At 38.2% G+C, this 24,478-nt stretch overlaps 2 protein-coding genes across 9 annotated transcripts in view; both read right to left on the bottom strand.

The window, feature by feature from the left end:
- The window catches only part of ZFP82 (ZFP82 zinc finger protein), a 56,217-nt gene extending 51,403 nt beyond the window's left edge, over positions 1–4,814 (bottom strand). For 2 of the 8 annotated variants that reach the window (XM_043893220.1, XM_043893232.1), the window contains exon 1: positions 3,009–3,132. In XM_043893220.1, the coding sequence (XP_043749155.1) occupies positions 3,009–3,049 (41 nt within the window). In that variant the 5' untranslated portion in view covers positions 3,050–3,132. Of the gene's footprint in view, positions 1–3,008; positions 3,134–3,205 lie in introns of those variants that run through there. The other 6 variants (XM_043893230.1, XM_043893212.1, XM_043893228.1 and 3 more) reach the window with 5 other exon arrangements.
- A 7,567-nt stretch (positions 4,815–12,381) lies between these two features.
- Positions 12,382–24,478, bottom strand: part of LOC122687479 (zinc finger protein 260) — a 59,757-nt gene continuing 47,660 nt past the window's right edge. Inside the window, exon 2 of the mRNA XM_043893035.1 lies at positions 12,382–15,395. Coding sequence (XP_043748970.1) covers positions 13,652–14,890 — 1,239 coding nt within the window. The 5' untranslated portion in view covers positions 14,891–15,395 and the 3' untranslated portion in view covers positions 12,382–13,651. The remainder of the gene's footprint in view (positions 15,396–24,478) is intronic.

Raw genomic sequence — 24,478 nt, 5'->3', positions numbered from 1 at the left:
GGAGGCCTTACAAATAGCTGAGAAAAGAAGACAAGCTAAAGGCAAAGGAGAAAAGAAAAAATATACCCATCTGAATGCAGAGTTCCAAAGAACAGCAGGAACTTATCTGCTTCCTCAGTGATCAATGCAAAGAAATAAAGAAAAACAATAGAATGGGAAAGATTAGAGATCTCTTCAAGAAAATTAGAGATACCAAGGGGACATTTCATGCAAAGATGGTACAATAAAGGACAGAAAATGTATGGACCTTATAGAAGATACTAAGAAGAGGTGGCAAGAATACACAGAAGAACCATACAAAAAAGATCTTAACGACCCAGATAACCACAATGGTATGTTCACTCACCTAGAGCCAGACATCCTGGAGTGCGAAGTCAAATGGGCCTTAGGAAGCATCCCTACAAACAAAGCTAGTGGAAGTGCAGAAATTCCATCTAAGCTATTTCAAATCCTAAAAGATGATGCTGTGAACTCAATATGCCAGCAAATTGGGAAAACTCAGCAGTGGTCCCAGAACTGGAAAAGGTCAGTTTTCATTCCAATGCCAAAGAATGTTCAGACTACTGCACAATTGCACTCATCTCACACGCTAGCATATTAATGCCCAAAATTCTCCAAGCGAGGTTTCAACAGTACGTAAATTGAAAACTTCCAGATGCTCAAGCTGGATTTAGAAAAGGCAGAGGAACCAGAGATCAAATTGCCAACATCCACTGGAACACAGAAAAAAAGCAAGAGAGTTCCAGAAAAACATCTACTTCTGCTTTACTGACTATACCAAAGTCATTGTATGGATCACAACAAACTGGAAAATTCTTCAAGAGATGGGAGTACCAGACCACCTTACCTGCCTCCTGAGAAATCTATATGCAGGTCAAGAAGGAACAGTTAGAACCAGACATGGAACAACGGACTGGTTCCAAATTGGGAAAGGGGTTCATCAAGGCTGTATATTGTCACCCTGCTTATTTAACTTATATATGCAGAGTACATCATGCAAAATGCCAGGCTGCATGAAGCACAAGCTAGAATCAAGACTGCCGGGAGAAATATCTATAACCTCATACGTGCAGATGAATCACCCTTATGGCAGAAAGCGAAGAGGAACTAAGGAGCCTCTTGATGAAAGTGAAAGAGGAGAGTGAAAAAGCTGGCTTAAAACTCAACATTCAAAATACTAAGTCATGGCATCTGGTCCCATCACTTCATGGCAAATAGACGGGGAAACAACAGAAACACTGACAGACTTTCTTCTCTTCGGCTCCAAATCACTGCAGGTGGTGACTGCAGCCATGAAATTAAGACTTTTGCTCCTTGGAAGAAAAGCTATGACAAACCTAGACAGCATTTTTAAAAGCAGATACATTACTTTGCTGACAAAGGTCTGTCTAATCAAAGCTATAATGTTTCCAGTAGTCACATATGGCTATGAGAGTTGAATCATAAAGAAAGCTGAGTGCCAAAGAATTGATGCTGTTGAACTGTGGTGCTGAAGAAGACTCTTGAGAGTCCCTTGGACTGCAAGGAGATCAAACCAGTCAATCCTAAAGGAAATCAATCCTGAATATTCATTGGAAGGACTGATGCTGAAGCTCCAATACTTTGGTCATCTGATATGAAAAACTGACTCGCTGGAAAAGACCCTGATGCTAGGAAAGATTGAAGGCAGGAGGAGAAGGGGATGACAGTGGATGAGATGGTTGGATGGCATCACCAACTCGATGGACGTGAGTTTGAGCAGGCTCTGGGAGTTGGTGATGGACAGGAAAGCCTGGCATCCTGCAGTCCACGGGGTTGCAAAGAGTCAAGACACGACTGAGTAACTGAACTGAACAGTGGATTCAAAAAATTGCACTATACACCCAAATGTAATGAGAACAAGTACAATTACACTCAACAACATAGATGAGCTTCATAGACATAATGTGGAACAAAAGAAACCAGACATAAAGGAATACATGGAATATAATTCCATTTATACATGAAATTCATCAATGGATCAAATTAATTAATGGTTATAGAATTCTGAATACTGACGTTTGGAGAGGAATATCTGGGAAGGATATAAGGGAATCTTCTGGGGTGCTGGCAAAATTCTTTATGATGATCTAGGAAACTGTTTTATGGCCATATACTTAAGATTTGTGCACTTTACTGTATATATCATAAAAATGTTTTTTAAAAAAAACTATCAGAACCATGTTTTGGTAGGGACATGAGCAATGAGGTGTCTGAAGCACTGATGTAAAGTATAAACATGGCACCCACTTCGGTAAATATCTTGGCACTATTGGGAAAGTGGAAGATACATGACCTAGCACTCCTAGAACTACATTTGGTAGGTAAACCCATACATTGTAATCTATGTAAAAGAATGTTCATGGCAGCATAGTCTATAAAGTAAAAAAACTAGAAATAACGCAAATTCCATCATTACTAGAAGGGATGAATAACAGTAGTTTAATGATGGAATATAGCAAAGAAAACAAATGAACAACTATTAAAATCTAATATGGATAATTCTCAAAAACACAGTTGTACAAATAAAGTAAAAGATAAAAGACAGTATGGAGCACTCATATAAAGTTTAAAAATAGGGGAAAACTACTGTATAAAGCTTAAAGAGATATATATATACACATAAGTGAAAAAATTTCATACCGTTTTCCAGTCACACAAACATAATCACACAGATTTAAACCACCAGGGTGTCATACAGATAGAGATAACCCACAACCCAAACACAGGGCCGCATACCCAGCGTCACATAGCACAATCACACTTTTACCAAGAGGACAGTCACACCGGCACTGTCACGGGCACGGCACACCTGCATATGGCCGTAGAGTCACAATCACACTCACCACAGATAAAACCACACAGTATCCACAGGTACCCCCACGTACTCTGCAGCCCAGTCGCACAATCACACCCCTCTACGGGGACAAACGCTATCACGTTCACCGAGTCAAAAGCTACTCACACCCCCACATACAATTACCACATACAATTTGCCGCAAGTGATTACACGCACATCACCAGGACGCATCCCGTCACATCGGCACAGTCACAGGTTCTCAGACAGTTAAGCAAAGGGTTATCACTGGAACCTCACACACGCTCACTACCGGAAGAGCCATACACAATCACGTGGTCATTCATCACAAACACTAACGCAAACACAACCACACAATTTCCAACTCACCTCTTCAGAGAGAGGTACAAGGCCTAAGCTCCGGCCTCGCCCTCTTCTCTGGTTCCCCACCTCAGGTCTCCCAAGCTTCCCAAGAAGCTGAACCTTCCACAACACGGTAACACTAGCTGGTGCGGACCTGAGGGTCCCGCCAGCGCGTGACTTTGAGGCTGGAATCACGCGAGAATCACGTCCTTGTCGAGGAGTCCTCTGGGAAGTGTAGTCAGAGACATCCCTGTGGCTGACAAGATGGCTACCGGTCAACCGGATTTCTATCAGAGATCAGCTGCGGCCCCGCCTAAAGGGTTGCATCCCCCTCATCAAACCGCCCACCGGAGGCCTCACAGAGCCTAGCTCAGCCTCGGGCCGTGACTCCCAAGAAAGCCCACTGTGAAGCGTTTAAAAATGGACTTTTCTACTATCCCCGGGAGTTGAACAGGCTCTGGAAGAAAAGAACTAGACCGCAAGCGGGGAGAAATCGCACAGCCGAGCCTTCTGGGAAATGTAGTTAGGGAGCAGGAAAAGCGAGCGGTGGATGGACCGTTTGAAATTGGTCTTAGCCTGCGCCTGGTCGCACCGCGGAGACTTCTGGGAGTGTCACTGCCCAAGGCGTGCGCAGACTTCCTGGGTCGCTGTTTTGGCCTTTGTTCGGCCGTGAGTTTGGTTTAGGGGTTCCTCAGCGTAGAGCAATTGTGGGACCTGAACTTGTGAGACTCCAAACTAGTCTGGGAGGCCGAAGGGGAGGGGTACCGGGAATCTGCAACGCGATTGGGGAGGTTGAAGGCGGAGGAATCCTGAACATGAAACGGGGTGGAATTTCTGCTGCTGGGAAGGGGTTTCTGTTGCTGGGAAGGGGGCTGATGTTATTCTGTGCTACTGAACTGATTTCTGTGTGGTTCGGGGAGTGAGGAGAAGGGGAGGCGGTGAGGCCAGCTCTGCAGGAGGCAAGTAATGAAAACTCGGGGGTGTATGACTTAGTGTGTTGGTGATAATAGGAAGAGAGAGAAACTGGATTCAGGATTTTGTGTGTTTGTGTAACTGATAATTTCATTGAGTATCACCGTATGTATGATTGTATCTTGGAAGATAATCTGAGCCTCGTTGTAAAAAGGTAACAAGAAGGGTAAATTTTCCTTGAAGTATTTTTGTTGTTATTGTTAAGGTTTGGTGGAACAAAGGTTACTGAGCTAATAAATGACTTAAAGCTTGACTTTCATGTAAAACCAGAAGTATCGATTATGGGTTAGAAAGAAAAGCGCTTTCTTTAGAAAGTCGGTTTGAAAGGGCCTTTTTTCCTTTCTTTTTTTTTTTAAAGTAGGGTGTTTGCTCTTGTACAGCCCAGACCCTGGGGTCATAGCCGTTCAATCTTGTGTTCTTTTAATGTCCTCTGGGAGAGATGCATTTCTTGAAGAACTGATTTGTGAATTGTTGGACCAAGAAATAACTTTAAAATTTGATGGGCAGTATCAGCCATTGAAAACATCAGAGAAGTGAATTGTTGTTGTTCAGTGGCTAAGTCCTGTCCGATTCTGCGACCGCATGGACTGCAGCACACTAGCCTCCTCTCTCCTTCACTATCTCCTGGAATTTGCTCAAAGTATTTCTTCTCAATTTTTGGGAGGAGTTTGAGAAATATTGGCATTATTTCTTTAAATGTTTGGTAGAATTTGCCAGGAGTCTTTTCTCTATTTTTCTTTATCTAGCTCAAGTTTTATCAATTTTGCTTATTTTTTTTGAAAAACCGGCTCTTGATTTTGTTGATTTCCCCCCCACCCCCCCCTTTTTTTGGGGGGGGGGCTCTTTATTTACTCTGTCTTTATTATAATTTCCTTCCTCCTGGGCTTAATTTGTTCTTCTAATTTCTGGAGTTGTGAAGTTGTTTATTTGAAACTCCTGTCTTTCTGTGAAAGACACCTATTTGCTCATCTTAAAAGCTGTGGCCTGGGACTTCCCTAGTGGTCCAGTGGTTAAGACTCTGCAGTCCCAATGCACGGGGTGCAGGTTTGCTCCCTGGTCAGGGAATTAAGATCCCACATGAAGGGAAAAAAAAGTAAGAGAATATCATTGTAATATCCCTACCTTTTTCATCGTTTAAAATATAAAGATATGTTAAAGTTATTTTAAGAAAAACAAAAAGATCCCACGTGTTGCACAGTACAGCCAAAGGGAAAAAAAAAAGCTGTGGCCTCAGGGGCATGCTTCTCATTTAACACATATCCAGAGGGTAACTGCAACTCTCTCTAGAGACTAGGTCACCAGGTGGCCCCATCTTTATGCTCTCCCTCTGCCTCTGCACGGTTTGCTGGAGTCTTCATGAAAGGAGCTTGTGCAAAAGTCTGACAGCCCGGGATGGGGGCTGCTGACCAGAGGACACAGTCCGTATAGCCTGACTCTGGTGGCCAGTGGGGCTTGTGTTCATGGGTTCAATGGCATGGTAGCAAAAACAAAAGTTCTTAACTGGCTGTTCCTTCAGGGGTTATTAGTACAGAGGGAACAGACAGAAACACCCATCTTTCCCAGTCTTCCCCCAAAAGAGGTATATTTGCATCCTTTAAAAGCTGCTCTCTGACTGACTTTAACGTGATAGAAAGGGTGCTAATTAGTAACATATGAAAGTATAAATCTCACTGGTAAAGGTAAATATTTAGTTCAGTTCAGAATGGTGTTGTAATGGTGGGTTGATCACTTATAAATCTAGCATGAAGGTTAAAAGACAAAATTAGTCTGCTGCCAAGCCCTGGGAGAATAGCCACAGTGATTCTTCACGAGACAGTTAAGAACAGTTTCATAGCTCACTATAACCTTGTGGGTCTCGTGGACATTGACTTTCAGAGATGGATATTTTGGGGGCCTGTCTCCCAGGTGGGATTCTTAAAAGTTAGGGTGCCAAATACATGGTCCAAATCCTTTACTCCTCGGAGAAAAGCTGGGAGTTGGGTTCTCTCCTGATTGATGAGTCGCAGTGCCAAGGTTGGGGTTTATGGCAAGTTTGTGTCTCAGACTTTACTACCTGTTTCACTGTGGATTTTTTCTTTTTCCTGATATGTAGGAATCACTGAGCTACTTTCTAGATTTCTTTCAGAAAAGTCTCTCGGCTGATTTCTGGATTTCTTTTAGAAGTATTTATTCCACAGGTAGCTGTAGATTTGGAGTGTCTGTGGGAGGTGGTATATTGAAGAGCCTCTTGTGTTAACATCTTGAACCCAAACCTCCACTGACTTCTTTTTTAAAAAATTAATTAATTTTATTTTTGGCATATAAAATAAAATTATTTTGGGTCTTCATTGCTCTGTGTGGGGTTTTCTTTCTACTTGTAGTGAGCAGGGGCTACTCTTCATTGTGGTGCACAGCTTTCTCATTGCGGTGGATTGTCTTGTGGAGCAAGGCTCTAGGCACACAGGCTTGCTAGCCCTGGCGCATGGGCTTAGTTGCTCCGAGGCATGTGGAATCTTCCAGGACCAGGGATCGAACCAGCATCCCCTGTATTGGCAGGCGGATTCTTTTCCACTGTACCACCAGGGAAGTCCTCCATTGGCTTCTTAATCTGTCTTAATCACCGGTTATTAATCTCCAAGGGGGCTGAGTGAGTGAGTAAAATGTGGGTATGACCACTGGGATGGTGGCTGGAGTACAGCAGGAAGTGCTTAGTAATCATTTGCAGTCCTCTCTCATGACATTTCCAATTCTGTCCATCTCATTACTGCCTAACAGAAACTTCTTCCAAGTTCCAGCTGTCTTGGGTAAAGGTATTAAGTCCCCTTAGTTTGGAGAGTGAGCATTGTTTTCTTACTTATTCTTATAGATCGTGTTGTGGCAAGTTTGGATTTTTCTCCTTCCAAAAGCTATTTATTTATGGAAATTACTATAAGACAAGATCATAAAAGCATAGGATAGTCTAAAATATTTATATATCAGTGTGCATGTGATACTGTGCTGGGGCTTCTGAAGAGGCCAAGTCTATATCACCCCATTTCCTCCCATGAATTGTTATTCAACTGAAATTTAGGACAAGGAGTTTAGACACATGGAGGCTAAATATTACCTTTATTATAGATAAATGCAAACTGGAGGCTGGTCTGTGTGGGAGTCCAATGGTATTTCTGACTGGATTCCAGAAATAAAGAGACTGACCTGGTGAACCTTGACAATGGCAAAAACAGACTCTTAAGCCCCCCTCCCATGGCATGGCCTAGGTAATGCATGCTGTACCCTCTATGCAGACAGGCCGAATCCACAGCAGAAGAGGAAAGAAGCAGGGCCAGGGCAGTCTGTGTTTAACCAGAAGACAGGAAACTACACAGTAATTTAAACAGGGAAGCTTAATATAAAGAATTATTAAGCAGTGATAGTAACTATATAGAACTATACTATTAAGATGAAAAGGGATTTTTAGGGGTCTCTAGCACTGAGGCAGTGTACCTAAGGAAGGACAAACTTGAAAAGGGAGGGGTTCATGCTTCATGAAAGACCACTGGATGGCAGAGAAGTTTGCTGGGTTGCCTATTCCCCAGATATGACCAGGCAGTTAGATGAGCAGAAGCTGACAGACATTTAAAGGGAGTCGGGGCACCACTGTGGACACTAGTGGAATGTGGAGCTATAGAGGCCCCCCTTTGCAGGAATCTAGCATATATCCCTGAAGGGCTTGGGCCTAACAGCTGTTCCTAACAGCTCCTGGTAGTTGTGTGGGACAAAGGTCAGGGTACTGTCTTGCTAGATGACTGGCTGTATGAGGCCCCCAGTGTGCATGTGAAGGGCTTTAGAGAGGGTATAACTTAAAAAAATTGATGAGTGAACAGGAAGCATTACTCACTGCCATTCCCCAGGTCTTTGTTCTGTTAACTCAATGGATATGGCCAAAACCCTGTGGAGTCAATAATTTATTAACATCGCCTTGCTTGCATCTTCATGAGACCACTGCTCCACTACCAACCCTTGCTTCTTGGGGCATCCTTTTGGACTGCTAACAAAAATGTATAGTTTGCATCCAGGAGTCTCTGAATTGGGTCATTAATACCATATTAGTTTAGTTAACCTCAAGGTCTTGCTTTGCCCCAGTGCCAACAGTTCTATGATAATTCTGTGAGTCTTTACTTGACCAAACTTTAGTCAGATTTGAACCTTCTTCTAGATCTATCTTGTGCACTTATTATGAACTCTAGATTTAGTAGGAACTCTGCTAAAGTTAGTTGAACTAGCTGCTGCTGCCAAGTCACTTCAATCATGTCTGACTCTCTGCGACCCTATGGACTGTAGCCCACCAGGCTCTTGTCCATGGAATTCTTCAGGTAAGAATATTGGAGTGGGTTGCCATTTCCTCATTTGAACTAGAGCTCTTGTAAATTAAAAAAACATATAGAAAAAGTAGGTTAACGGTATATGAACAGAAAATCCACAGAAGAGGAAACCAGATGGACAACAAACATTTGGCATTTCCTTGGTTATTTGTGAGGATGAGCTTTTCAAATGTTTGTTGTCCATCTAGTTTCCTCTTCTGTGGCTTTTTCTGTTTTTACACAGTTCTAATGGAAGTGGCTTTGTCTTACTGCAATGCAGGAGACCCCAGTTTCATCCCTGGGTCGTGAAGGTCCCCTGGAGAAGGAATAGGTTACCCACTCCAGTATTGTTGGGCTTCCCCTGTGGCTCAGCTGGTAAAGAATCCGCCTGCGATGTGGGGGACCTAGGTTCAATCCCTGGGTAGTGAAGATCCCCTGGAGAAGGGAAGAGCTACCCACTCCAGCATTCTGACCTGGAGAATTCCTCGGACTGTATAGTCCATGGGGTCACAGAGTGGGACACAACTGAGCGACTTTCACTTCCACTTGTCTTACTGTATCTGGGAGCTCACAGTTAAACATCTGACAAGGTTACCTCACATTTAACTGGCTAGGGTAGAAATAAGCAGGAAAGGGACTGTCTTAGTTTGGGCTACTATAACAAAATACCATAGACTGAGTGGCTTAAACAACACTTTATTTCTCACAGTTGTAGAGGCTGAGAAGCCCCAGATAGCAAGTGCTGGCAGATTTGGAAAAGGTCCATTTCCTGGATTGTAGACAGCTACTGTCTCACTCTGCTCACATGGCCTTTTTTTGGTGCACACACAATGCCCCATTCCTTATGAGGGCATTACTTCCACCAGGACTGTACCATCCTCTTGACCTCATCTAAACGTAATTAATTTTCTAAGACCTTATCTCCAAATACCATCACGCTAGGCACTAGGGCTTCAGCACATGAATTCTGAGCTGGGCTGGGGTTCCTTATTTAACTCAACTAACAAAAATCTTTAATGGTATTATGCAGGGATGGGCTTTACTCTGTTCTGAATTCTCATGCTGAAGGATGGGAATTGCAATTTGAACCTATGCAAAGGCTTACTATGTTTGGGGACAGGAAGATAGTATCATAAATATCATTTCTCCCCAAATGTATACACTTAAGGCAATTCTAATTAGAATTTCAAAGGGTTTTTATAATTTGAGAAGACCTACTTTCATTTATAGAGAAAGAAAATGAAGATTAGCCAATAAAACCGAAAAACAGCAAGGAGTGGGGGACTTACAGTAACAAAATCCAATAAGGCTAATGTTAACATTATCCATTAATGTTAGTATAGGAATAGAAAAATAGATGAATGAAGCAAGATAATATAAATAACTCCTGGTGTAAATCAAAATATAAGTCAGTTAAAGTAGAATAAAAGATCATTTGGGTAAAGAATTACATAGCAAAGTTTTAGTTGAATAGGAAAAGTATGGTATCAAAGTAATAAGAGGCCGTTCCCACTGACCCATCCCTGAAAAGAGGACTTTAGATTTGTTTTTCTACTAGTTTCCTTGAAGAAAATACTGGAAATCTCTCATTTGTGGCCTGTACCTGGATGGGATGAACTGTGAACTGGCATGTAGACACTGACTGCCTATATAACTAAGGCATCATAAGTCTTGGGAAACCAAGGTAGTAGCTTCCCTGTGCTTAAGTGGTTATCCCTGTTACAAGTGAGTGCACCCCATTTGATGGTGGCACACCATGCAGATGCCCTGCTCGACGAATGTGCTGGATGAGAATGTTAGTCTCCCAGTGCTGGGGTGAACCACACCTATTCTGACCTTGTCTCCTCTGTGCAGTGTGGGGCAGTGGAAGCTGTGCTTGCTTGAGCACTTGCAAGACTTTCTGATGAACATGCTGTAAAGATATTTTCTTGTTAGGACAAAGCTAATAATAAACCTAGTGCTAGGTTAAAGCTTATTCTGTTATCTCTCTTCCTCTTTCTGATTGCCAGTTCAAATCTGTGATTGTTTCTGGTGGGTATGCAGGTGTCAGAGCTGTTTCACCCTAAACTGACTGCTGGATTATTTTTAACAAATTGTGCTTGTACAACTGGCAACCCATCTGGAAGAAAAAAATATGAACCCTCATAAATTAAAAATTCAATTCTAAAAAAAATTCAATTCCAGATGGGTTAAACATTAATATATTACAAAAAGGAAATAGACAACTTGAAAGAAAACCTAAGAAATAACATATATAATGTAAAAGATTAAAGTATCTTTATAACTGACCCATACATTTCCTAATATCTAATATGGAAAGAGATCTTCAAAACTGACAAAAAGATAAATAATCCGATAGGAATATAGGCTAACAATATGAAAGTTTACAAAGAAGCAAATCTAGGAACAAGTGAGGTTTATACTCATCAGACAAACATGAATTTTAGTATAATACCACCTATTGTGTAGCTGGAGGAAACTTGTTTTGAAAATAACCGATAGCATCTACTAAAATTTTAAAATAGCACGTATCCTTTGATCTAGCAGTCTCTTGCCTATAGTCTGTCCCCTGGAAATAAAAATACCTAAAATGTAAGGGCCACTTGTAAGGGTGTTTACTTGTGTCGTCTGTCATGGTAAATAACTAGTAACAAGTTGAATCAGCAGGGAGGATGGCTGAATAAATACACAGTACGCACTATCACAGAATACCATGCAGCATCTGCTTATCTTACTCTACCTGACCATTATAATCATTCTTGTTGCTGGGCCGTGACACTGGCCAACTATATGCACTAAAGGGTAATCCTAGTTTGGTCTGGATTAGAGTTCCTAGTTGTTCTGTGACTTCAAAGATGTACCAGCACAAGGGTGTAATACTTAAGGAATATCAGAGAATGTTTAATGAAAAATGGAAGAAAAGAGGATAATTTAGATTCATGTAGATACACATATATGTTACTTGGCTACATTACCTCACAAAGTCAACCTATGGCATTTATAATCTTAAAACCAAATTTCAAAAATGCCAGTAACAAGCAGTGCAGTGCTATAGTTATATTAGCATAGTATTTTTCTGAGTTTAAAACAAATCGATGTATTTGAAAGGAGCCTAAGATTTAAATGTTACATACTCACTTTTATCACTATTCGAAAGAAGCATTAACTGTTTCTATATATCAAGTTATTGTGGTAAAGAATAAAAAATCTTCAAAAAGATTTGCTTTTAATAAGAGAATTCTCTTTAGGTCTGAGATCTCCCTTTTCAGTTCAATTTTCCCCAAGGAAACAAACTAGAGGTGGGGTGGGGGAGTTGACTGTGTCTGGCAAATTAGAGAAAATAACTAGTCTGAATTAAAAACTGAAGCTGAAATGCAACAGTTGTTTTACTTGGTGTCATACAAAAAAAAAAAAAAAAAAAAGAGTAACATGTTTTCTTCATTTTTAAAATGTCTAATTTCTAATACCAGAACTGGTTATGGGTTAAACCCATAAAATTTTGATAAATGTTTCTGAAAAACTAATTATTTCTAACAAGTCTGTGCATGTATTATAAAATAATATGATCCTTAAATTAATGTGCTTCAATCACCTGTTGCAAAATCATGCTCTCAGAGACCACAGAGATTAGTGATACAACATTCGACAGTAAATTTAAATAAATGGATGTTAAGTTACCATTAAAATTTTATCTCATGTTTTAAAAAAAAAAAAAAAAATTTTATCTCATGTTTTAAAGATATGATTTCAGAAATTTTTTTTGCAAAATATCTGCATCTAATTGGAAATGTAAGTCCATTATAACATGTATTCCATGTAGTCTCCCTACTCCTATCCCTATTTTTTTAATTTTCAGAAGTTTTAAAGAAACAGCATAAACAGAACAAACTCATATATTATTACAATCCAGAATCAACTAATGTTTTCTCATATTTATTTGGAATCTTTATTTTTTTAATGAGATAGATATTTAGATACAAAACTGAAGTATCATTCATCCACCATGATTGGCCCCATTTCCCTTCTACTCCCTTCCTTTCTAGAGACAACCACTTTTAGGAATTGAGTGTGTATCTTTCCAATCCATTCTTCATAGTTTTACATAAAAATGTTTACCCATAACCAATGCTTTAATACTAGTGTTGGTTAGTGTTGATTTAATTCAAACTCACACAGGTATAGTTATAATATATTCAACACTTCATTTTCATTCTACATGACTTTCAGATCTTTCTGTTAATACATATAGATTTAATTTGTTATACTTAACTGCTAGAGAGTATTCTACAGGGTGACTACATCACATTTTATCAATCATTTCCAAAGTGACAGACATTTGTTTCCAATTTTTTGCTATATTAATATAACTCATGCTGCAATGAACATTAAAGATACAGGACTCCCTGGGTACATGGATCATTTTCTTCACTATATGTATATATACTCAAGAGTAGGTATTCTGGAATGTGTTTTCAAAATTCTTTCCTACTCCAAAGTTTGAAAAAAAAATTCTCCTACAAAACTCTTATATTATTAAGTTTTGCTCTTTGAGTTCTAGTCTTCAATACTTTTGAATTTTTTAATAAATACTTTATAATGTATGACAACAGCAAAGATCTAGTATTTTTCCACATGAAGAATCAATTACCCTGAGACCATTTTTTGAATTATCCAGATTTTTCTACCAAATTGAGATTACCACCTCTATGAACTGCCAATTTCCCTTACAAACATGCATATATTTCTGGATATAATATCCTGTCACAGTCTTTGTTTTCTATTACTGTATCAAGAGCAAGTAATTTTGATGGTTATACATGTAGTAAAACATGTAACAAAAAAATGACAATTTTGTCTTTGTTTCACATCTTTACACCTTGCATATCTTTGTCTGAATATATCAGGTAGGCCTTCTAGAACCATGTGGATTAGTGTCCATGACTGGATCCTTAATGAGAATGCTCCTAAAAGTCCAGCATGAACATGTTTGTTGTGGGGCTATTGGGGGTATAGGTTTTCATGATAGTATGATAGTTATTAAATTCTCAGTGTATTACATTTTGAGTTGTTGCTGTAGGCTTTTCCATATTTATGTCACTTTACTGTAAAATGAATTTTCTGATATACTGTTTAGTATGACTTCTATTGAAGGTTTTCCTAAATTCAAGACATTCATAGAGCTTTAATGAGTATGAATTCTCTGGTGTCTAATATGATGTGACTTCTGGCTAAAAGCTTTCCCACATTCATTACACTGATAAGGTTTTTCTCCAGTATGGATTCTCATATGCAGAGCAAGAGTTGAGAACTGAGAGAAGGCTTTCCCACATTCATTGCAACCATAGGGCTTCTCACCTGTATGGCTTCTCATATGCACAGTAAGAGATGAGCTTTGACAGAAGGCTTTCCCACATATTTTACATTCATAAGGCTTATCACCTGTATGAATTCTCACATGTACAATAAGTGATGTGATTCGAGAGAAGGCTTTTCCACATTTATTACATTCATAGGGTTTCTCTCCTGTATGAATATTGTGATGTTTAATGAGGTACTGCTTCTGCCTAAAGATTGTTCCACATTCATTACACTTATAGGGTTTCTCTCCAATATGAATTTTCTCATGCTCAGTGAGGTTTGACTTGCCACTGAAGGCTTTTCCACATTCCTTACATATATAAGGTTTCTCTCCTGTATGACTTCTCTGATGTCTAATGAGGCTTGACTTCTGAATGAAAGCTTTCCCACACCCTTTACATTCATAAGGTTTCTCTCCAGTATGAATTCTTTGATGGATAATGAGGTTTTCTTTCTGGCTAAAGGCTTTTCCACACTCATTACATTTAAAGGGTTTCTTTCCACTATGGATATTCTGATGTTTGACGAGGTACTGCTTCTGGCTGAAGGCTCTTCCACATTGGTTACATTCAAAGGGTTTCTCTCCTGTATGAATTTTCTCATGCTCGGAGAGATATGATTTGCCACTGAAGGCTTTGCCACATTCCTTACATGCATAGGGTTTGTTTCCAATATGATTTCTCTGGTGTTTAATAAGGCTTGACATCTGAATAGAAGCTTTCCCACATTCATAAGGTTTCTCTCCAGTATGATGTTTTTGGTGAGTAAGCAAGTTTCCTTTCTGGCTAAAGGCTTTTCCACATTTATTACATTGATATGATTTCTTTCCTGTATGACTTCTCAAATGTAGAGTAAGGGATGAGACTCGAGAGAACACTTTACCACATTCAGTACATTTATGTGATTTCTCTGCAGTATGCATTTTCTTATGCTCTGTGAGGTTTTGCTTCAGGCTAAATGTTTTTCCACACTCATTACATTCATAAAGTTTCTCTCCAGTATGAATTTGATCATGCTGAAGGAGATCTGATTCAGGCCGAAGGCTTTCCAGCATTCTTATCATGCACAGGTATTTTCTCCAACAAGAATTCCTTAGTATCTCTTGACATGTGACATAGGTGAAAGCTTTCCCACATTCAACATATGCAGATGGTTTCTCTCCAATAATAATTCTCAGATATCTAACAAAGTTGAATTTATGATGAAAAGACTTTTCACACTGGTTATCCTGAGGTCAGATGATTATAAATTGGGATGAAATGTAGCATCCTCATTATATTCTTAATGTTTTTTTCTTAGATAGCTTCTCTCATATTTAAGTGTAAGTTACGTCCAAATTTTTAAACTGAGTCCCATACATAGAGTAGTAGTCTTAAAGAATCAATGTCTGTGCTCAGAGGAAATACTTTTCTGAGTTTTTTTTTAGCTGTATTTTATGAAGTTGTCTGAGCTTTTCTTTAATTGTATTTTCTGAGTTTTTCTTTAGCTGTATTTTCACAAAGAAGGATGCAACTTAACTCAAAGGTCTTTCCTGTTGTATCTTTATTTATACATTTCCCAGGCCTTTTCTGAAAGGGAGTACAAAAAAAATCATTGAAAAGAGTAACTGTAAAATATTTAATGCCTGGCATGTAGTGAACATCTAATAAGATAGCTATCATCATCATCAGTATCACACTTGTGAACTTCTCCACTATTTTTAATAAAATTTCAGAAATGTACAATTAGGGCTTCTCTTGTGGTCCAGTTGTTAAGAGTCCACCTGCCAATGCAGGGGACATGGGTTCAATGCCTGGTCCCACATGCCATGGAGCAACTAAGCCCACAAGCCACAACTACTGAGCCTGCATGCTGCTACTACTGAAGCCCGAGTGCCTAAAGTCCATGCTCTGCAGCAGGAGAGGCCACTGCAGTAAAAGGCCTACTCCTTGCAATGAAGAGTGTCCCCCACTCACTGCAACTAGAGAAAGTCCTAGTGCAGCAACAAAGACCCAGCACAGCCAAAAGAATAAAAAACAGTGAAATTTAAAAGTAGACTTTTAATTTCAAACCTAACCTAACAGTATAAAAGAAAGCTCAAGTACAAATGACACCCATGGGTACATTAGCTTAAACTGGTTTTAAATGAAACAACATATACTTTATAAATCAGTAAAATAAGGGAAAACATAAAGAACAGGTGACAGGATGAAAGACAAACATAACACTGTAAAGTATAGGATGAAGGGATAAAAAATGAATAGGAGTATTATTAAAGGGATGTGTGGTTAAATAAGATATTTATTTCTACATCTTCCTGAAGGTCCATTAAAATGACATTAAGGGGATGAAGGGCATTACTCATAAAAACTGAAAGGCTGAGGAAACAACAATGGATGAAAGTATTAGGAAATTTTGAAAGGAAAGCAAATAAAGGACTAAATTAACCACAAAACTGAGAGGCTTAAATAAAATGCTAGTAGATGAGGATGCCACTTAGATGAAAGGTAATTTGTGACACAGCTGTTGACAAAAAGGCTCTATAATTTTATGGACAGATTGAGTAAGAATTGAAAGTGGCTTATAAAATTATTACATAAAGAGAAGCTGATGCACCCAACTCTCCTAACTGGAAGGAAATAGGAATTTATTATCCAGAAAAGTGTAACTGAGAAACTCCAAATTTAGTTTTGACAGAGAAAGTAGATGAGAGTGCCATACTGAAAGAGGGTGATAAGTAAAAGTCTATATATAGTATAGTATCCTGCTAGTATTCCTGCTAGACTACAGGAATGCTGGTAGTTGCCAGGTGTCAGATATGGAAGGATTCTTGTCTGAAAAAATGAGAAAATCATGAGAACCCTGATAGATACTGACATTCGGAGTCATAGAAAAGAAAGACATACATCCAACTGAATGTGTACAGTGAAGCCACCATTTTAACAGACCTACTCATGGACACTGATTATAATCATCACAGAAAATATGAAAAATGAATGCAGGAAATTTTCTGAGCCCCATCTTTCTTATTAGTATGTTGATAATGATTAAAATTGACTGCATTTAAAATAGGTAAAACAGCTATATAAAATGCGAGAATAAACACCAATAGACACAGTCAGACGAGTTTAAGGTGGCTGTTTACATGAAGCAAGAACGGTTGGTAGGGAAGAATGGAGTAAGCATAGCTATAATCCTATAATCCTAATGGAGTAAGCATAGCTATAATCCTATAATCCTACTGGACTTCTTTTTTTTTTTTTAATTTATTTATTTATTATTTTTTTGGTCATACATTGATATGAATCAGCCATAGATTTACACATATTCCCCATCCCGATCCCCCCTCCCACCTCCCTCTCCACCCGATTCCTCTGGGTCTTCCCAGTGCACCAGGCCTGAGCACTTGTCTCATGCATGTCTCATGACTTCTAAAAGCTCCAATTTGTTATACCTACAGAGATTTCCTTGAAGACTTGGGCCTTTTAACTTGAATCAATCTATGAATTATAGACAGTGCTTTTTTACCTACTTACAACTGAGTTTCACATGGGCTAAACAGCAAAGTACATAACATTTAATGGGAAAGGGGAAAAAAAAAGAAAACATGGCAGAAAATAGCCATCTTTGCTTCCAAATCTGATTTTTATTTCCATTTTGATTACTGATACTATCATTTCTGGATACTGAAACTGTCACTGCCATCAAATTTCAGGTTTTATTTATTTTTCTTCTTTCATTATGCCTGTTCTGGCACCCAAGCTCTTTTTTTGTCAAGAACTCTTTTCTTGGCCTCTCTAAATCCTTTATTTTATAACTGTTTTCCACCCACTCTCTGGAAACCTTTGACATTATCCTGATTTATCCATCTCAAAATTTTATCCTCATTTTCATATAAATAATTTTAAGAACTGACTAGTAATATGCTGCCACTCTTATCAATGCTGTAATTTCTATAATTAGAAAAAAATAACCTCAACACTCACTGCATACCATAAGCAAAAATTCACTCAAAATGAATCACAGACCACAGCATGAGCATTAAAACTATTAATAAGAAATATAAAAGAAAAAATGGTAGACTTCATCAAAACTAAAAACTAATTAATGCCCTTCAAAAAACACAGTTAAGAAAACAAAAACAAAAGCCATAGACTGGGAGGAACTAATAAAGGGCTTCTCTCCAAAATATATAGAACCGCTGAAACTCAGTAATAAGATAAAAACAATTTAGTTTTTAAAATGGGGGAAAGACTAGAATAGACATTTCACAAAATAAAACATATCAATGGCTAGAGAATCCCATGGACAGAGGAGCCTGGCAGGCTGCACTCCATAGGGTCACATAGAGTGGGACATGACTAAAGCAACTCAACACGCGCCCTCGAATTTACAACGTAGTGAATTTACATTTCAATGTAGTGAAAAATACAAACCTAAAAGAGTATATATTAATACTTAAGATCCAAGTTACTCTGTATCTGAGATGGGAGATACAAGGATTAGAGAGATTGGGCTAGAAGTAAGAGACAGTTCAATAAAAATGAAGTTCAAGATTGAACAGTGGATAAGATTTTGATAAATGGATCACTGCACAATCAAAGGCAAAGATGCCAAGAAATTCATACACATGACAGGGGCGATAAGAAGGGTACAACTGTTACTATTTAAAGCTGGAATAATAATCACAACATGATGAAGGGAAGAGGGAGACTGAAAATATATACATTGTAAAATGTATAAAATATACATCACTCCTAGTGATAGTAAATAGGTATTGTCTAAAATCAAGGATGAAGACTAAGAAAATTATGACTATAAAGGCAAACACAAGAAAGAAAAAAAATAAACTTCCCAAATGCTCAGGAAGATATATATTCACAACAAATAAAGATCCTACAGCAAAAGATAAAAGATGAGGCAGAATTTAAAACAGTAGGGAATTCCCTAGTGGTCCAGTGGTTAGGACTCTGTCCTTTCACTACTGAGGGCATGGGTTCAATTCCTTGTTAGGGAACCAAGATCCCACAAGCCATGACGTGTGGGCAAAAAAACAAAAAAGAATTTAAAACAGTACAGAAAATTAGAATCAATACCAACCATACTGTTCCTGTCAAAAAATGCAAGTACAATAACAATAACTATTAAAAGAACTATGATAGGCTCATATAGAAAATTTTCAGCCCTCAAGTCAGACCTCCTGAATCTAAAAAAGCTGTGGGTACGGCCCAGCAGTCTGTATTTAACAAGCCCTTCAGTTGATTCTTTTTTTTTTTTAAGATTTATTATATACTTATTTATTTTATTCTTTGGCTGAGCTGAGTCTTGATCGCTTTGCCCAGGCTTTCTCTGGTTGGGGTGAGTGGGGGCTACTCTCTAGTTGCAGTGCGTGAGCTTCTCATTGTGGTGGTTTCTCTTGTTGCAGAGCACATGCTCTAGGCTTACAGGCTCAGTAGTTGTGGCTCACAGGCTTAGTTGCTCTGTGGCATGTGGGATTTTCCCAGAGCAGGGATCAAACCCACGTCGCCTGCGTTGGCAGGCAGATTCTTAACCACTGGACCACCAGGGAAGCCTTCTCCAGGTGATTTTGATGCATGCTAAAGTTTAACAACTGATATAGCAAATCCCCCCTAAACTGTACATAAGATATGCTTCTAAAATAATATATCAGAAATGCTGAAAATAAAGACTAAAAATAAAATAAAGATAATCATGAATATATAAACTATAGAAATCCAAGATACAAAAACGTTAGCAACTGAGAAGTCTACCTCTCTCAACCTAGGAGATCAAATCCATGAAATATGAGCATATATATGAAATGGGAACATGAAATAAAAATATGTACTAATTTATAATATAGAACTAACCAGTTTATTCTGTATCTTGAAAAGTGAACCATCTTTTAAAATGCTCAGAGAACATTCTCAAAATAAGTCCACATAGTAGGCCTATAAAACTTCAAATATTCCACAAAGTAGAAAAGGACAGATAAATACCCTAAAAAAAAAGTCATAAATTAAACAAATTAAAAATTTCCACTTGTAAATTTCAAAATCTACTGGCATGAACAAACTATTTGATCAAAGAGGAAATTAAAATATATTGCATAATATTTAGAATATTATTCAGAACACAATGTATATCAGAACCCACTTGAAAAAATGCTTGGAGAATTTTAGCATAAATGGTTACATCATTTTTAAAAGAAATAATAATAATAAATATTCAAACTATGGAATTATAATAAGGAAAAGTAAACAAAAGAAAAACAAAAATTAGAAAAGATAGGAAGAGAAATTGATTATTACAAACAAAACTACAAGTAATAATAGATTCATGAGTAAGAATAAAAGCAAAATTAAAAAATAAAAAAATGATCATTTGAAAACAAGATTTATAGAGACTGTTGTTCAATTCTATGCAAATAAATTTGTAAACCTAGCAAATATAACCTCTGAAAACTTAGACCAGAAAAGAAAATTTAAATAGAAAAATAAACATAGAAAAAAATAGAGGCAATCATTCTCTCATTTTATCACTTCAAAGTCCAAGGTATATGTGGTTTAACGTGAGAATTTTACTAAACTTTTAACAAAGTACAATAATACTATTTATTTAAAATTTTCCAATTCTTAAATTCATTAAATTTGCAAAAGTATGATGTACAACAGATTAGAACTAAGTTCTATATAACTAGTAAGTCAAAAGAAACCACAGAAATTACATTCTCTTGATAATTAAAGCCCCCCTTATATTTTTACAGGGATTATATCAACATCCTTTACAGATACTTAACCAGAACTGAATTTTTTATACTGTAAAATGACAATCCTGAACTGAACTAGGCAACATTATCTGAATACCAGGCAAACTGGTCCTTTCAACAGCATTTATCCTGTGCTTTAAAAAGTGTTTTTAAATATAAATCAAAATGCTCTAATGCCAAGCGTACTAATTTTGTGCTATAATACCTGAGCTGAGTAGTTGCAACAGAGATTCTATGGATTACAAAGCCAAAAAACTTTCTTTCTGGCCCTTTACAAAAAAATTTATTGATCCTCTTCTACTCTAGTGTGGCGATTCCTCTCTCCTCTACCAGGCTGGAACCAGGATACATTGTTAATCCAGCTTTAACCACAACTAAATGATAAAGAGACAACCTGGAAGAAGTCTGGATCTTAAACTACCACAAAGACCAAAGGTACCATGCAGATTTTGACTACTCATCACATAACTGATATAAGCCAATAAATCAATTCTTAAATTCCTTAAACTAGCACATTTGGGCGTTTATTAGTGGGCTTCCCTGGTGGCTCAGAGGCTAAAGTGTCTGCCTGCAATGCAGGAGACCTGGATTCGATCCCTGGGTCAGGAAGATCCCCTGGAGAAGGAAATGGCAACCCACTCCAGTATTCTTGCCTGGAAAATCCCATGGACAGAGGAGCCTGGTGGGCTACAGTCCATGGGGTCGCAAAGACTCGGAAGAGTCGGACACGACTGAGTGACTTCACTTCACTATAGTCCCTTAGCTTTAAGTTCTCAAATGTGGTGGTTTACCATTTAGCTTTACTATAGGGTCTTCCCTGATAGCTCAGTTGGTAAAGAATCTGCCTGCAATGTGGGTAGACCTGGGTTCGATTCCTGGGTTGGGAAGATCCCCTGGAGAAGGGAAAGGCTACCCACTCCAGTATTCTGGCTGGGAGAATTCCACGGACTGTGTAAGTCCATGGGGTCACAAAGAGTTGGACATGACTGAATGACTTTCATTTAGCTTTACCATGATTGATGAACACTTTTTAGTCCTGTTTCATGGCCTTACATATCATGTATCTGCAGATACCAATTCAATTCAGGCACTGAAAGTATTTTCAGACCGTAAAAAAATGAATGGACAAGAAAATGACTTTTTACAAAATCACATAGTAGGGCAGAGTTTGCCAACCTCTACTCTTAACAGGTCACCATTTAAAAAGAATACACTGGGTTTCCCTGGTGGCTCAATGGCAAAGAATCCCCCTGCCAATGCAGAAGACACAGGTTCAGTCCCTGGTCCAGCAAGATTCCACATTCCGCAGAGCAACTAAGCCCATGTGCCACAGCTACTGAGCCACGTGTCCCAACTACTGAAGCCCATGTGCCTAGAACCTCTGCTCCACAACAAGGGAAGCTACTGCAATGAGAAGCCCTCACAACACAACGAAGAGTAGCCCCCACTCACCATAACTAGAGAAAAGCCCACATAGCAATGAAGACCCAGTACAACCAAAAACAAATAAAATTAAAAAAAAAAATACACTGAGTTTGCCTGACATTTGAACATTTTGATATATGTTAACACTCTTCTCTACGCAGCAAGCACAGTAATCTTGTCACAGGCAAATCATGTCATGCTCTCCCTGATAAGTCTCCTCGTATAATCAAAAAAATATTTAGAAAAAAAAAAAAATATTTAGAATCATACAATGTTTACTGCGCTGCTTCCGACGAGCAGAAATAGAGAACTGAGAGCCAGGAATAGGAGATATACGTATTTTTTTAATGTCTATCAAGTATATGTATTAGATTTTAAAAATAACAGTACAATACAGCACTCATTTCCAGCCCTGCATTATTGTTAAAAAGCAGGAGGTAGAGACAATATCTGGAGATACACTATGTATAGTATACAGTATAGATATACTCTATAGTATAGTATACAGATATAGTATATATACAGATAGTATACAGATATAATATGTAGATATACTTGTATATCTGTGTATATAGTATATAGATACACATATACTTGTATATCTGTATACTATAGATATACAAAATATGATGTCTGGAAATAAGACGATAAAAAAACAAGGATAAAAGGGTAAAATTCAACTTTGAGGTACATTACAATAAAAGGAGGGAGAAATATGATAGTAAAATTTTAAAGAAAATAATCTACATTTGTAGATTTGAAAGATTACAGATTTATAATCTTTGGCAAGAAGGACTGAATGCTGAAGGAAAGGAGTGTAGGGATATAGGGAGAAGTGAAAAAATGGAGAATGTTAGTGAGAGGAAGAAGCATGAAATTTAGACTGTAAAAGTTATAAAATTGAGGCTGCATATAAAATTGAGGCTGCAAATGATATAGAGAGGCTGGCATCCAGAATCAAGGTTAGAGAGAGAACTAGTCCTCCAGAATCTGAGAAAAGAAAAGCATCAAACCAGGAGAATTTAGAAACGTTACCTAGGTATCTAAAGGATGCCTAGCAATTTTCACTCCAAAAGACGAGACAATAAGAAAATTTCAAAAAATTTCAGATGTTGCAAACTCACTGAGCCACTGTAATGAGCCTTTATTCCATTCATACCTGCTGGGTTCTCTCTTACCCAGAGAATACCTCCTTTACATTTCTTCCTCTATCATCAATTGCTCTTCTTGTTTGAACTGGTTACTTTAAAATTTGAAATACTGACGTAGGACTTGGATGAAGGTTAAAGCAGCATCTCAGATTTCAGGTTGAGCCCTTAGGACCCTCAGCGGAGTTAAAGGATAAGGAAAGTGAAGCTCCTGGGGATGCACAAAGAAGCTGACTTGTGAAAAAAGAACAAAGGAATGATGACCCTTTGACTTAGAAGCCAGAGCACACACATACACATACATGTGAGCACATGGAAAAAGAGTATTGGTAATTTGCATCTCAGGTCAAACTCATTATGTTATTTAAAGGCTCCACACATTTCAAAAAATGGGAAACAAGCTATCTTATTTTCAGAATTTAGGTTATACAGAGAAACTATCAGTGAGTTGCTAGAGTTCTCTAGAATCACAACCTGCATGAGTACCTTTGAGCAGGTGTCACTTACAAGTGACACCTTGTTCCTGATTGAACAGTCACAGTTTTGAATTTCATTTTCCCCCATAACAACACATTTCTCATAAATGTAAAGTCACCAACCTTGAGTGATATGGATAAAATGTAAAGGAAGTGACTCTGAAATTACTCGTGGATCAGAGTTCTTAAAATTTTTAGAAGCCTAATATTTTATCCAGGTTATATTATTCTAAGAGAAATTAAGTGTCCTATAATTAAATGGTCATTCAATTCATTGGTTCAGCAAACATATTTCTCATTTATTATGTGTATTGAAAAGACCATAGTCTTCAATTTGTAATGGGGTGTGACAGATAAAAGGGTCAAACTTGCTCAGAAGCTCTTCCCTTACTCCAACACAGGATGCTTAGTCTGGCTGGACAGTGCCATGAATTGATGAAAACAGGTTAACACAGATGGCAGAAAGGATGGAGGCAACACACAGGAGGGAAGAGGTAAGTATGACATTCTGGACATAAAGCGTTTGAAGTTCCTATGCAACCTCCAGATGGAGTTGTCCATTAGACAGTTGGGTATATGCCTGAGAAGCTCAGGACAAGCCTCAAACAGGAATGGTCATTCATTAGTCCTGTGTCACAGCTGAAGCCATAGTGGAATTTTGTTGCTCCTAAGAGTTCTTAGAAGTGAAAAAGATCAAAGTCAGAAACTCAGGAACACTGATATTTGAGGGACAAACAAACATCACTCACTAATGGAGATTTTTGGGGGGAGAGGGGACCTTGTTCCTTGGTTTTCACTGGAATTCCAAAAATGAGAGAAGTATTATGGAAGCCAAGGAAATATTCAAGAATGAG

Source organism: Cervus elaphus, chromosome 4, assembly GCF_910594005.1.
Source record: "Cervus elaphus chromosome 4, mCerEla1.1, whole genome shotgun sequence".
NCBI classification, from domain to species: Eukaryota; Metazoa; Chordata; class Mammalia; order Artiodactyla; family Cervidae; genus Cervus; species Cervus elaphus.
This window is presented reverse-complemented; position numbering and strand designations above follow the sequence as displayed.